General features: G+C 36.2%; 1 protein-coding gene across 1 annotated transcript; it reads right to left on the bottom strand.

Annotated features, from left to right (window-relative positions):
* Positions 1–10: 10 nt before the first annotated feature.
* LOC108753087 lies at positions 11–10,618 on the bottom strand. Its single transcript, XM_018494429.1, has 6 exons — positions 10,479–10,618; positions 7,582–9,375; positions 4,604–6,354; positions 3,499–3,796; positions 1,954–2,173; positions 11–1,745 (listed from the first exon to the last, which is right to left on the bottom strand). Exons 2-6 carry the CDS (start codon positions 9,349–9,351, stop codon positions 1,555–1,557), a joined length of 4,230 nt encoding a protein of 1,409 aa, XP_018349931.1. The 5' UTR covers positions 9,352–9,375; positions 10,479–10,618; the 3' UTR covers positions 11–1,554.
* Between the last annotated feature and the right edge of the window lie 2,934 nt (positions 10,619–13,552).

The following is a 13,552-nucleotide window of genomic DNA, read 5'->3' on the forward strand; positions in this document are numbered from 1 at the left end:
TTAAACGCCAACTTATTATTAATAAAATAAGTAGATAGAACATCTTTCAATTGCTTACATAAATAATATTGGAGAAGGAAATTTACTTATCACTCTATTTTTCAAAATTGTTCTCTGTTCTTTAAAACTTTAACATCTTTCTTGGCATTTAATCGCTTTGAAATATTAAGTTATTTAAAGTTTTGAAGAGCAGAGTGAGATTTCCTCCTCCGATATCTTTCAAGTAATTCACATATTATTTTGTCAATCCCCTGTACATATATATATATATACACATATAATGTAATAAAATTTATATAGTATATATTTACTTATATACAACGCATCTTCGCACATGGGCACGTACAAAAACCTCGGTAATTTACTTCTTACTAATAAAACTTGAGTTTTGCCAATTACGTTTCTAATATCGTGTCCATCAAGGTAGTTTTTATCTTTCATAAAAATATTCTCTTAAGGCTTCTGTTTTCTCTCGCTGTAACTGAATTATGACAGGTCAGAAGCCGGAAATCGGAAGTTCGTTCTTATATATCATTTTTTTTATGTAGAAATGTATTATATATCTTATATTTTTAGAGAGAATGAATATACTATCGAATGAGTGCGAAAAAGTTAATTTATCTTGAATTTGATAATTTACATTGTAAGGAAACAAAATCACCTCGTTTCTGATCTCTCATATAATTCCACGTGTGAAAAAACAGGAGTCTATGTCTGTTTCTACCAATGTAGATTAATTTTGATCTCGGTTGAGCTCTTCATCTTTTTCTAATTCTTAGGACTAGAAAGGGATGAAGAGCAAATTGAACAAGATTAAAATTAATACATTAATAGAAACGAGCATTAATGTCGTTAAATGAGAGACACGTAAACGTGCCCGTTTATAAAAAATCGATAGAAAGCGGAGTAAGAATTTTTTGATTCCATGTCGTTTTCTCGAGAATATCGGCTGCATTGACGAAAATCAATCTCGTGTTTCTTATCTACATATAAGTGCAATTTGACGGGGCACGATTATGCTTGAATTATCGTAAAGGTACGATTTCTTAAGATGCTTTACACACGACGAGGATTCAATATTCTATAAAACTGACCTGCGGTTCCCGCAAATACGTCTATTTTTATACAAAATCTTACAAAAGTGTAAAGCATTACACGTATACATCCTCATACGAGGATGAATTGCCATATAAAAATGCATGAATTATATCGATCAGTCATATCAAACGTACAAATATAAGATAGAAAGAATAACTCGGGGATGTGTCTAGAGAAAATACAATGTAGACAATATATCGTGTACGTTCTAGTGTATCAGAAACTATTAAAAATATTATAAAAAGAGTAATATTATAAAAAAAAGGAATTCGAAAAATATCAAGATTTAGGATCGTAAAGTTATCCTTTCATTTCTTATTGCAATATATGGAAGGCCGGAAAAAAAAAATGGAAAAAATTTGGAAAACAAAAGAAAATATATTCTAGTAGCCACATTGATCATAGGTGACTTACTCACGATTATAAAAACAACAGCTTTCTAATTAATGAAAACTCCTAATTTGGTATACAAGTATATCTGTAACGTGGATGGTTTTGTGGGCAGAGTTTACCCTCGATTATACACTGGACCACCCACGTGGTGGACAAGATTGGAATATTTAATTGAATGGCCTTCTTCTGTGCCCACGATGGACATTTCCAGTTAGACACGACCACAGTATCGGCAAAATTCGTCTCCATGGCATCTAAAAAAAAGAAAAAAAAAGATATGATAAGTTTTTCTATTAATTGTAATTTGAGATAACATACGCGTGTGAAACAATTTTATTTGAATTTCTACACATTTAATAAACCATGTATATTTTTATCTTAATATTATACGTATATCGGTAGCTGCTGAATAGTAAATTTGCTTTAAAGGAACTTATAGTTCTTGATGACGAAATAAAATACCTGGGTTCTCCGCGATTATAACTACCGCGCCCGCATGCTCGCAGACTTGCCGCCAGAATGTGGCAAATTGTGGCAAATTGATGGATGCCAGACTAGGAATTATTACGACGATTTTTGACAACGGTTTCTTTGTATGTGCATCATGCCCTTCTACGTAAACTTTTCTCTGCAAACTCCAGCCGTTTGGAAGAGCAACTTCCGCCTTGTTTATGGTCCTTTTCTAAAAACATACGATGAAATGTGAGACTGTTACTCGTGACGCAATTGTTGGCAATTTAATCAAATACAATAATAGACGAAATCATGGTATGACATACAGCGAAAATATCGTAAAAGAAACTATACTGAAATAAGATTATGAAAGGAAGATGTATATAATAAAAATATAAAGTATATGCAATAAACTTTTTAAATAAAATTTACTTTAATACTAAATAACGTTATCTAGATTTATTAGAACAACACTGCCTAAGATTTGTAATTTTAGTTATATTTGTTTAAGATGGGTTCTTTAGTAAAGTGCTAAAAAGAGTGCCTCCCTAGGGCTCACCAAAAATTACAAATATCTGCATAATTTGGATAAAATATTAAAACTATGTATGTATATCTTAATAGTATGGAACATGATGGTAAATCAAGAGCTACAGCTTCATCGAACGAAAACAAGTTGAGATGTTTGTGTTTACTTTTCGAGATTAAATTTATATGCAAGTTTATGGACGTAAATATCTTTCCAGAATGGCCGTTGACCTATTACTTTTTTGTGACCATTAAAATCGTAATTTTTTAAACTATTACAATCTCGTTTTTGAGAAAAATCTATAGTAAGATTTGTGTGCAGTTAGTTAAAGAAGCAGTTCTGAAGAATCACTCGTTCGCGGCAGACGTCTCGGCTCGGGGTGCTTTTATCTTATATTTTTGAAAGTGTTGCCGACTTAAATTGGGCCTTCAGAAACATATAGCTGTCCCGCGGTTTTGTACGACCCGTACAAAACCCGTCTGTTTGCGACCCGTCCTAATGCGCGTCCGTAAAGGCATAACGCAGGCGTTCATTGTCCGGGCGGGCATTACATCTCACTCTTCCGTTTTTTTTTACACGTTTTTGTTCTGGCCGTATCGACTTTGTGATCTACTGGAGGCAGGAGCCATAATAAAAGAAGAAGAAGTCAAAGAAGCGTCTGCGAGCTTTATTTGTCGCTAAGTCATATGTGAAAGATTACATTTTCAATTTTTTTTCTCTCATAATTCATCTACCATAGAATTTTGCACACGTCAATTTCAGTACTTCAACTTCAATTATATAAAAAAATTTGACATTTCTATAATAATTCAAATGACTAAAGAATCATCTTAAGTCTATAATCTTTCTTTTTTTGATTAAGAAAATGGAAATTATGTGAATAATGGTAATTATGAGTAAAGGGATAAAGAAATAATAATCTGTTTTGAAAGAGAGAGAGAGAGAGAGAGAGAGAGAGAGAATTCGTATTTTCTTTACATTAAACAGATAAGGAGTTAAGTAGAGAATAAGGGATCTTGCGCTACCTCTGAACAGCATCTGATGATATATTCATGATTGCATATTTTAATGCCGGCCGACAGACATAATATATTCTTTGCTGTGGTACTTGGCACATTCGTGATGAGTATTGTGTTCTCGTACTCGTTCTCTGGTATCTTCTCAAAATCCTCATAGATCTTCCCGCCGCCTGCTAAGATCTGCTCGTGAAGTCTTTCGCGTACAAAATGTCGCTTCACCCAATCGTCCTCGTATTCTGTTTCGAGATCCGTTTCAGCTTCTGTTTCCGTGTTCGACCCAGCGTTGGTCTTCGTATCCTGATACCTGAAATAATACAGAATGAGTTAGTGGATAATGAATTCTTAATTTAAACAAAAAATGCGGATAATGATTTGTGTCTTAAGAAAGGTAGCTGTAGTTTGTTTATTTTTTAATATTTTTATATTATTATAGTAGCTGCCGAAAGTTTTCGGCCAACATATAATTTTACGATCATTTTTGTCAATTGTTTTCAATTTAAATTATAAGTTAATAAAATTCTTTTAATCAATTTAAAAACATGATATTTAAATATTGGAATACTCCACCTAATGTGACCACCCGTTTTATCTTAATGTTATTCTAATTATTCTGCGTGTAAAAGTATTGAGATAGAGATGTTAAAAATCAATAGTTTAAATCGTAAAATATTGATAATATCTCTACCTTAATATATTTATCTGTAGAATATTTAGAAGAATCACATTATGTAAAAAAAATCATAGAATTCTATTTGAAAAAAATAGTGATGGTTTCCATAAAAAATTGATATTGCCATTATTTATGTTTCATCAAGCCAAACAGTTCTGTCTGAATTCTGAATATATTTTTATTTGACCTTATCCTGCAAAGATAAAAGGGGTGTTATGTTAAATGGAACATCCTGTATATTAAGAACATTAAATACTTGTATGCTAGATCTTTATTTTAAAGATTCTTCATCTGATATGATCAATACAATAAAATTACTCACTGATCTTTTGGCAGTTACTGTATATCTTTATTATTTATCATGTTAATTCCTCGAATGTCTAGCATTAATTCTTATTAGAATGAAGACTCTCGTTCATTTGCCAAATAAGTAAAAGATACCTTTCCAGTTTCTCTAAGGGTATGCAAGTAAGGATGAATGACGTGCCCTTGAAGATGTTGGAGTTCGTAGGGATCGGACCAAGAGTAGCAATCATTTCCGGGTCCTCCTTCTTTTTACTACGTGCTTTGCTCTTGTTCCTACTCTGCGGTCCTTTCGCGATCTGTTCAAATGGCGTGCCAATTATCTCTCTCTGTATTCCCATCAGAGCATATTCGTCCTCTGTTTTACTGCGAGTCGATTCGACGTTTAAATCGCTCGACATTCCCTCGCTTTCCGACAATGCCTTTTCCTTCTTCAACTTGGTGGATATGCCGGACACCGAGGGTTCCGATTTGATTTTACCGGTCGAGGTGCTCGACCCGCCAGCGTTGTTCCTGGACTTAGGAGTCGAGGAGAGTGGCGTACCGATTCTCTTAGAGCGTCGTTTACCGTCAACCATGTTGTCCAAGGTTACCTGACCAAGCGCCTTCGGCGTGCTCGGCAGGGAACTCTTACTTATGGTGTCTACTTCTTCCTTTAACACCTGCGCCTGATCAGCAGACAAGGAGATGTTTTGTATTTGCACGCGCAATTTCTCGCCCTCGTCAGTCTCCACCGTGTAATGCGTGTCGCCGTTGGTCGACGTTTCAACGTCGATGATGATGCCGCAAGAACCGTAATCGTCGGTCTTTGTGGTCGCGTATACAGACAGACCCTTTTTCAGAATCTTTGGTATCGGTATCACAAACTCAGGTATGAGCGTCTTGCTCTTGCCGTCGTAGAAGTTCACTTTGTACTTGGCCTTCAGTCGATCGCTCACCGTGCCAAGATAGTAACTGTTGTCCGACCATTTGGCGAACACGTTCTTACCGATTAGCTCGTCAGCCAACATGCTTCGCGGCGACTTCGCTTGAGTGTCCACATCGTTTACCAATTCGTCCTCCTCTAATTTGCTTTTCTTTTTGCTCGGTGTGTTGGTCTCCATGGCGGATGCCATGAGAACCGGCTCGTTTGTAATATTTTTGCTGTCGTTCTCGCCGTTGATCTGCGCGGTGATCGATCTCGTCAATTTGCTTCTCGGTCTCTTCGCAGCTTTGCCCTTCTTCGTGCTCTTCGGCGTGACGGTTAATTCCACCTTCAAACTTGTCGGGGGATCCGACGGCGTCGACGAGCGCATATTGATCTTTTCCAAGTGATGATGATGATGATCGTCCAGCCGCTCGTTGCTCACATTTACGAAAGTATCGAGAATCCCCGTGGGGGCTGTAACGGCGGAAGTATTATTGCTTAGTTCCATGTTTGCGTAATTCAGGACTGTCGTTATGAGCAAGCGGTGGTTCTTCCATTCGTGCGTCAAACGATCGTAAGTCTCATCCAATGTCTGTTTGTCCGCCACTGTTGATGGAATGTCCTGGCAAGATTTTTTCGTGTGCTTCGGCAGGCTCGTTGGTATTGTGAAGAGGTGCCCAGTGTTCTTAGCCATCTTAAAAGCCAAAGAAGCAGCGCTGGACCCCGAGCTTGATGACGACATCATGGACCACCGGGACGGAAGGAGTTGGTATAACTGGGGATTGCTGTTCACGGAACCAGGCGACTCCTTGTCGGAGATATCTGCCAACGAGGACTGACTGTCTTCATTCTTCGGTCTGCTCGATTCGATTACAGACTCGCACTGCACCGCAGTCAACTCTTTCCTCACGAGTTCCTTCGTGTTCTCGTCCATGTGCACTAAACACTTGAGTTTCACGTAGACACCGATCTCTCGCTCTTCCTATAATAGAGTATAATAGTATTTTCTCAGAGTTGGGAAGCGTTACTTTTTATTAAGTAATCTATAAAATATCACAGTTTCAGCGAATTTGACGTAAAGTCACACTTTCTATATGATTAATACGGAATCCTTTTACAATAATTTTTTTATCACAGTTTGCTTAAACTGTAAACTGTATAAATTCAAGAAGTATTATTAAATACGAAGAACTAGCTTGACTATAGTGTTTTCCATTCATGTATGTAAAATTTTTATGTAATATTTTATATCTTCATTTATTATGTAGCATAAAAACTATATTTTATTATTTCACAATGTTGATCCATCTGTTTGTCTATTCATCGAATTGTCTGTAAAATTTCTCATAACTCTTTTAAGTTTTATTTTCAGCAATAGATATTCAAGAATTTTAGTTTCATCAAAACAAAATGAGTGAAATTAGTTCATCGTAAACGGGTCAAAAGATTAATTTTAACAAAGTTCTTGCAGTAAAAATACAGATTTTATGTTACTCTTAATATTACATCTATTCTAAAACATTTATTATCAATTTATTAATTAATTCATATATCTTTTATACAGGGTGATGCACTTAAATTGAACATCTTGAATATTTTGCTTATTTTTAATGATTTTTAATGATTCCTCTAATTATTCAGCATATAATTAATAAATATATTAAGATAGAGAAAACACACAGTTGCTATTTAAAAAAATATGTAGCTGCACATTGTAACTTGCATAATTTTTTTTAACAACAACTATGTGTTTTCTCTACACTAATTGATTCATCTATTGAATAATCACTAATTGATTATTCTGTGCATGAAAGTATTAGGGTACAGTTGCCAAAAAATAGTTTAATAGTTTACGAGATATTTTATCTTTTAAATATACCAGAATAAAGTGTGAAATATCTCATAAATTATTGGGTTTTTAATATCTCTATCTTAATACTTTTATATGCAAAATAATTAGAGGAATCATATTATCTAAAAAAATCACATAATTCCATTTAAAAAAATGGAAGTGATATCTTTTTGGCTCTTCCACCTAGAAAAAAAAACAACGTGACCAAAATATGTTCCCCTCGAAACTGTTCCACTTTCATTTGAAACATTTTTTTATATTATTAAAAATAAGTGAAATATTCAAGATGATCGATTTAAGTGGACCACTCTAAATAGTAAAATTTTATATGATAGAGAATCTCTATCGGTCGCTCACCTGCTTGGTTTTCCCCAGCATATTGTTATAGATCAGATCAGACTTGTTCTTCTCCTCCACATTAGACGTTTCGTGATCGCTTATGCTAATGAGTTCGATGTTATCCACGTTTTTAGGCTCGAAAGAGATGCTTTTGATGCCATCTACCTTCTTCATATGCGCAGCAGTTGTCGCTGAAGCAGGCAGAAGCTGCTCCTCACTTACGGAGAATGTATCAGAGTCCAAGCTTACGGTCGTGTCGGCGTCGCTTTGCTTAGATTCGGCGCTGCCATTCACCAATTTCTTGTCTGACGATTTCGATTCCTGGGAAGACCCGTTCATGCTCTCCTTGTAACTGCTCTTGTTCTCGAAAATACCCTTGCCTTCGTAACTGCTCTTACTCTCGTAACTGCTCTTTCCCTCGTAACTCTTGTCCATGACCTGAATCTCAGAAACCTCGATCTCTTTCTTCTCTAACAAGCTCAGGATCTTCTCGCCATCCTCGTGCGAATCGTCGATCTGAACAACTTCCGGTTTCTTTTTCATATTCTGACGATCGTATATTACCTCAGTCGACGAGTTCAATATCTTTTCGTCGTCGTCATCAATCTCCACTATTTGAGGCTTTGATTTACTATCAACGGTTCGATTTATGTTCTCTATCGATATCAATTCTACGCTGCTTCGCGATTTGGTTTGTGAGGACGGGATTTCCTTGTCGTTCTTGTCAACAGTCTTCTTGATCAGCTTGACGCAGTTCGACTGATCATTTTCATCAGACGCTGTTTCTGTATCTTTTGTAAGCTCCGGCTCATCTAATGTTCCGAGTTCAGATTTTTCTATTACAGCATTCGTGGAAGTAACATCTTTTTCGATCGACATATTATTTTCTTCCAGAAGATCATTTTCGTTTGTGGAGTTAAAGTTGACGGTGATACTATCATTATTGCTGATGTCTGTAAGTTTTGCAGAGACATTCAGATTCTCGTCTTTTCCCACGTCGCATTTCTCGTCCTGCTGATTTGTCTGCTCGACAAATGCATGATGCTCCTGAGCCTTGTCGTCATTTGTCGTTTCTGCTGTGTGCTCAGTGAGAGTCTTCAGAGTGTTCTGAGTTAATTCTACAGTAACTGGTTCTTGAGTCTCCTCTATTATAACATTCTTGTCCATATTTTTGAACAAGTCCTGGTAAGAATCATCAGATTCACAAGACTGACGACCCTCCTCCTCGAGTCGCTTCTGAAGTTTTCCTTCATCCTCCTCAGACATTTTAGGGATCTTGGCAGATGGTTCGTCAAATGCACTAGCTTTACGTTTCAGATTAACGTCGACACTGCCTATTTTTCTGAGCGGCGAATAACTCTGAGGAGGTGTACCTTGGATAATCTCATCCTCATCAAAGATCTCATCTTTTTTCTCTGACTCGCACAACTCGCTGAATACGTTCTCTGTAGTCCTTTCAAGTCTAGCGTCGCTTTCTATTATTTTTTCATCTATGATGACGTCTTCTTTGTCATTTGCAGTCATCGCGTTACTCTCTTCCATTTGCAATGTTTCTGAAATTTGTTGCGCATCTGCTTGGTCATGATTGGTCTTTCCAGCCTGTGTTTGTTTTAACTTCTCTACCATACTTTCATCTCCTTCAGAATCGACAAGACGAAAATCTTGACTCTCGTTCAAGCTTGTCTCTTGGAGAGTCTCGCTAGTAATTTTCAAGTTTTCATTGGCGCCTTCGTAATGGGTCTCCTGCGTGTCTGGCACGCAAGTATCTGATTCCACAGAGTTAGACATTTTTAACAGATCGTAACAAGTATTCTGAAAATAAAATATAAAAATTAATGTAAATTATAATACGTAAAAATTAGAAAAATAAAAACACCTAAGATAATATTGTTAAATCTACAGAAATGTTATTTGCTTTACAAAAAATTGCAGTTTAAAAAATTAATGATAAATTTGGTCTCTTGTATCACACTAGTGTATGTTAAAGGCTACTTTATATAAAGTATCTAAACGTAGTGGCATAATATAATCAACTTTGATAATAAATAATAAATAAATATCTAACGTGAAAATTAAATAACATGAAAATATCATTATAAAGTATTTCATTGTTGAAAATATTTGATCTTGATGAAAATAGAAATGGGAGCAAATGTAATGGATCTACAATGTAGTTTTAAACCTTAAGCCATAAGAAATGGAATCATATTACGATTATTCTCGTCGAATTCGATTGTAATTGATCAATTTCTTACGTGACTTAAGGCTTAAAACATTGTAGGGGCATAGAAGTGTAAATAAAGTCTCTAGGAGACGAAAATTGAAACAACGAAATGTAAAAGAAGCATAAACGCTCATTACATTCGACTTATGCTTCGATTTTTATTTTCATCAGGATAATTATTTAGTTGAAAGAAAATTTCTTTTTTTTTTCTAAAATTTCGAAAACCACAAGTTAGTTTGACGAAACTCTATATATTTAAAGTTTCATCAAAACGCAAATCTCGCGTGCGTGCAGCGGGTGTTTACAACTTGTTTGCGTTGTTTGTACTTTTTATACTCAGCATCTTCACTCTCTCTCTCTCTCCTTTTCTTTCTCTCTTTTCAACGCTCGATATTTACCTCTCTCGTTTTAAGTACAAAAATTTGTAGTTTCAAGCAAGGCGAACAGACTTAATGGCGACGCAAGGTTACGGCGGGAACGTCTACGTCTCCCGAGGCGAAACGAGCCGGCGCGGAGCGAGACCGGGCGAAATCTGGGAAGAACTCAACGCGTGCGACCGCCGGGGACTAGGGGAACATCTCCATCGCGAACGCGAGATATCACATTGGCTTATGTTACTGCGAGGGAACGATTTCGCCGGTCGCCTGGAGTGAGGAGTCGGCGAATCTCCCCTCTCGAACTTCGGTCATACCTCTGATGGCACGCGTAAAACGAAATACTCCCGCAAGGAACGAGATGCATCGAGAGAGCCGAATGTCCGTGAAGTAACTAGCGAGTACTGTTCTTCTCCTCTTTATTCTTCCTCTCCTTTAACGTTGTTCACTCGTCAGACGGTACATAAGCAAGGCGACACCCGCCATATTTTCGCACACGGCGTGGCTGATGGCTGATGCTCGCGGAAACAGCGGGCTTTATGTTATACCATAATTTAAATGTATTCAAGTTGCGACACTGAGCAGTTAAATTAAAACTCAATATGATTGGTCGAATTTAAAAAATAGGAACCAATGAGGTGCTTCTATATGTGGCGTGATTTGCGCAAGTGTAACTTTCACTAGCCAATCAAATCGTCTCAGCGTTTAAATTTGAATCATTTGGACGCTTCCAACAAGTCACAGTGGTCTGTTTGCATTGCTTGACATTTTCAAAGATTTTGGTACTTTTAGATTACGTTAAAACTTCCTCTCCGAGAAAAATTTTACTCGAAATATATAGTACATGTAACGTATATACTATAACACATAGAGTAAAATCTTCCTCGGAAAGGAATATAGCCTTAATGAAATAAAATGTATTCGGGCGTCGAAGAGAGAGAAAGCGAAGATGCAAGGAACATGATCAGATCTATGGGTGCGATCCATTTAACGGTGCAAATACTTTGTTGATAAATCAACAAAAAGATTTTTATGAAAAGACCTGAAGATAATTACAGACACACACACATAGATAAAAATGAAAATTAGAGTGTAAGTCGAATGTAATGGAAGAGAAAAGGTGTATTCACATGCAAGCGTCAAGCAGCGGAAGCGACAATCAATCAGCTGGCTGATACGAACAGTAGAATAAAACATATTTTTTACGCTACTATAAAAATCGCTTCGTTGATTGGTTGCTGCTTGATGCTTGACGCTTGCATGTGAATGCACCTTTAGCGCCAGAAGCGTAAATGAAACTTTTAGGAAACGAAAATTAGAATATCAAAATGTAAAAACGTAAATGCTTCTTTTACATTTCATTCTTCCAATTTCCAGAAGTTATGTTTACGCTTTCGTTACTCTTCTATTACATCCGATTTACGTTTCGATTTTTATTTTTATCAAGACAGTATCAATAACAATAACTAAAACATCAATTTTCCAATCGCCACTCAAATATCTGAAAAATTATTAATGCAGCATTAAATTTATATATATATATGTGTACATATACAGCAAAAAGTATTTGTACACAACAATTTTTTATAAAAAAAGTCTTATGTTTAAAAAATAAACATTAATTAGCAATTTTATATAATGAATATATTCTGTTCTAACATAAACAAACGAGTTTCGCATGTATTTCAGATTTTAGAAGCTAAATTTCTCAACTTTCATTTATTTTTTAGATGATATATTTTCTATAATTAATATACATCTTTTTTGTATATATAATTTTGAGAAATATATAGTCTATTCTATTCTTTATGAATAAATTGTTAATTTCCCAACGAGAAATGAACGTCAATTAAATATTGACGTCAAATTGATGTTGAAATCATTGTATCGATATTGATTTGGCATCAATTTTATCTCATTTTTCACTGGATAATATTTACTTTATAAAAATAAAGTTTTTTTAAAAAATATTTTATTTATACGAATATTTTCTATGCACTCACTGTATGTATATATGTATGTACACACACAACCACACCTACACATGCGTGCGCGCACACATACACATGACTACTCACTATGAAACATCAGAATAATAATAAATCAGAAATTAATTAGTATTATTATTTTTAATAAGTTGTTTGACTATATGTGTTGCACGCACTTCAAGTTGTCGAGATTAATATTAATTTTGTTTATAACATATTATATAAGTAGTATATGGGCAGCCATGGGGCGTCAAAACAAACCCCCTCCATGTCTCTCTTCGGCACCATGGGCGTGGCCTAGACAGGTGAAAGGGCGCGTTCTGATGGGTCGAGGAATGAAGGGAGGAAGTAACAGGGTAATTAAATGGTGTGTTCTGATTGGTTCGCCCTATACTCACCCAAGATTTGATTGGTTCGCTCCATACCTACCCAAAAGGTGATTGGAGAAGGTGGGTGGTAGAGGGCCTTAGACAAACTAGAGATTTGAAAAATGGTGAGTGGGGATTGGGACTTCAGCATTCTTTGTCGCGCGGCTACAGTACGAACAGCGGGGGGGATGAATACCGGTCGAATTTTATGACGGTCGATTTTGTTGTCGCGGGGGCAATGTCTCCGACGTGTAGGCGATTCGGTGAATGTATGAGAAAGGAAATTTTATACGGAAAATTTGCGGGTCTAGAGAGAGAGACTTGCTTTTGTTCGGAAGAATTTTGGGGGGAGATAAAACAGGAACGAACACGTTCAGCAGTTGCGACGCGTCGTCTTCGAGCATTGTTTTAAAAAATTCTTTCTATATTTTGTGTACTTAATGTACATTATCTGAATCTGTAATACGGGGAAAATGTAACTATTGTAAATGAGGTTGAAGGGGTAGGACTAAGAAATAAGGCAATATTTACAAGTTCAAAAACGTTTATTTAAAAAAGATATTACATGAAATAGTTATTTTATTTTTTTTAAAAGAGTACACGTTTGAACATGACGGCATACAGCATGAGAATTTATGAGTTTATGTTTACAATGAAGAAACATTCTATGAAATAACTGTACAATCAAACGATCATTTCGCTTACAATCAGAGGTAAACAGATCAAGAAACTGATTAAGATTATAGCCATTACACAAATAATATAGAAATACACAGCAGTATTGTCCGCAAGTTTGAGAAAGTATTCCTTGCAGCGTTGTCGTATTCCAGCGATACGTGGTGGAATTTCCTCGAAGTCGTAAGAGGAATCTTGGATCCAAGGGCGGCAAGCCGTAGCTATCGAAATACGTTCCTGTCCCGCGTTCATCGATGTAGAAGGCGACCCAGTGTTGCCCGAGTCGATCGTGATCGTCCGTGTTAGCGACAATGGTCGACCTCGTCCACACCCTCGGCAGTCGATCGGCAGGATAGACCC

This window comes from Trachymyrmex septentrionalis, unplaced genomic scaffold (genome assembly GCF_001594115.1).
Source record: "Trachymyrmex septentrionalis isolate Tsep2-gDNA-1 unplaced genomic scaffold, Tsep1.0 scaffold641, whole genome shotgun sequence".
Classification (NCBI taxonomy): domain Eukaryota; kingdom Metazoa; phylum Arthropoda; class Insecta; order Hymenoptera; family Formicidae; genus Trachymyrmex; species Trachymyrmex septentrionalis.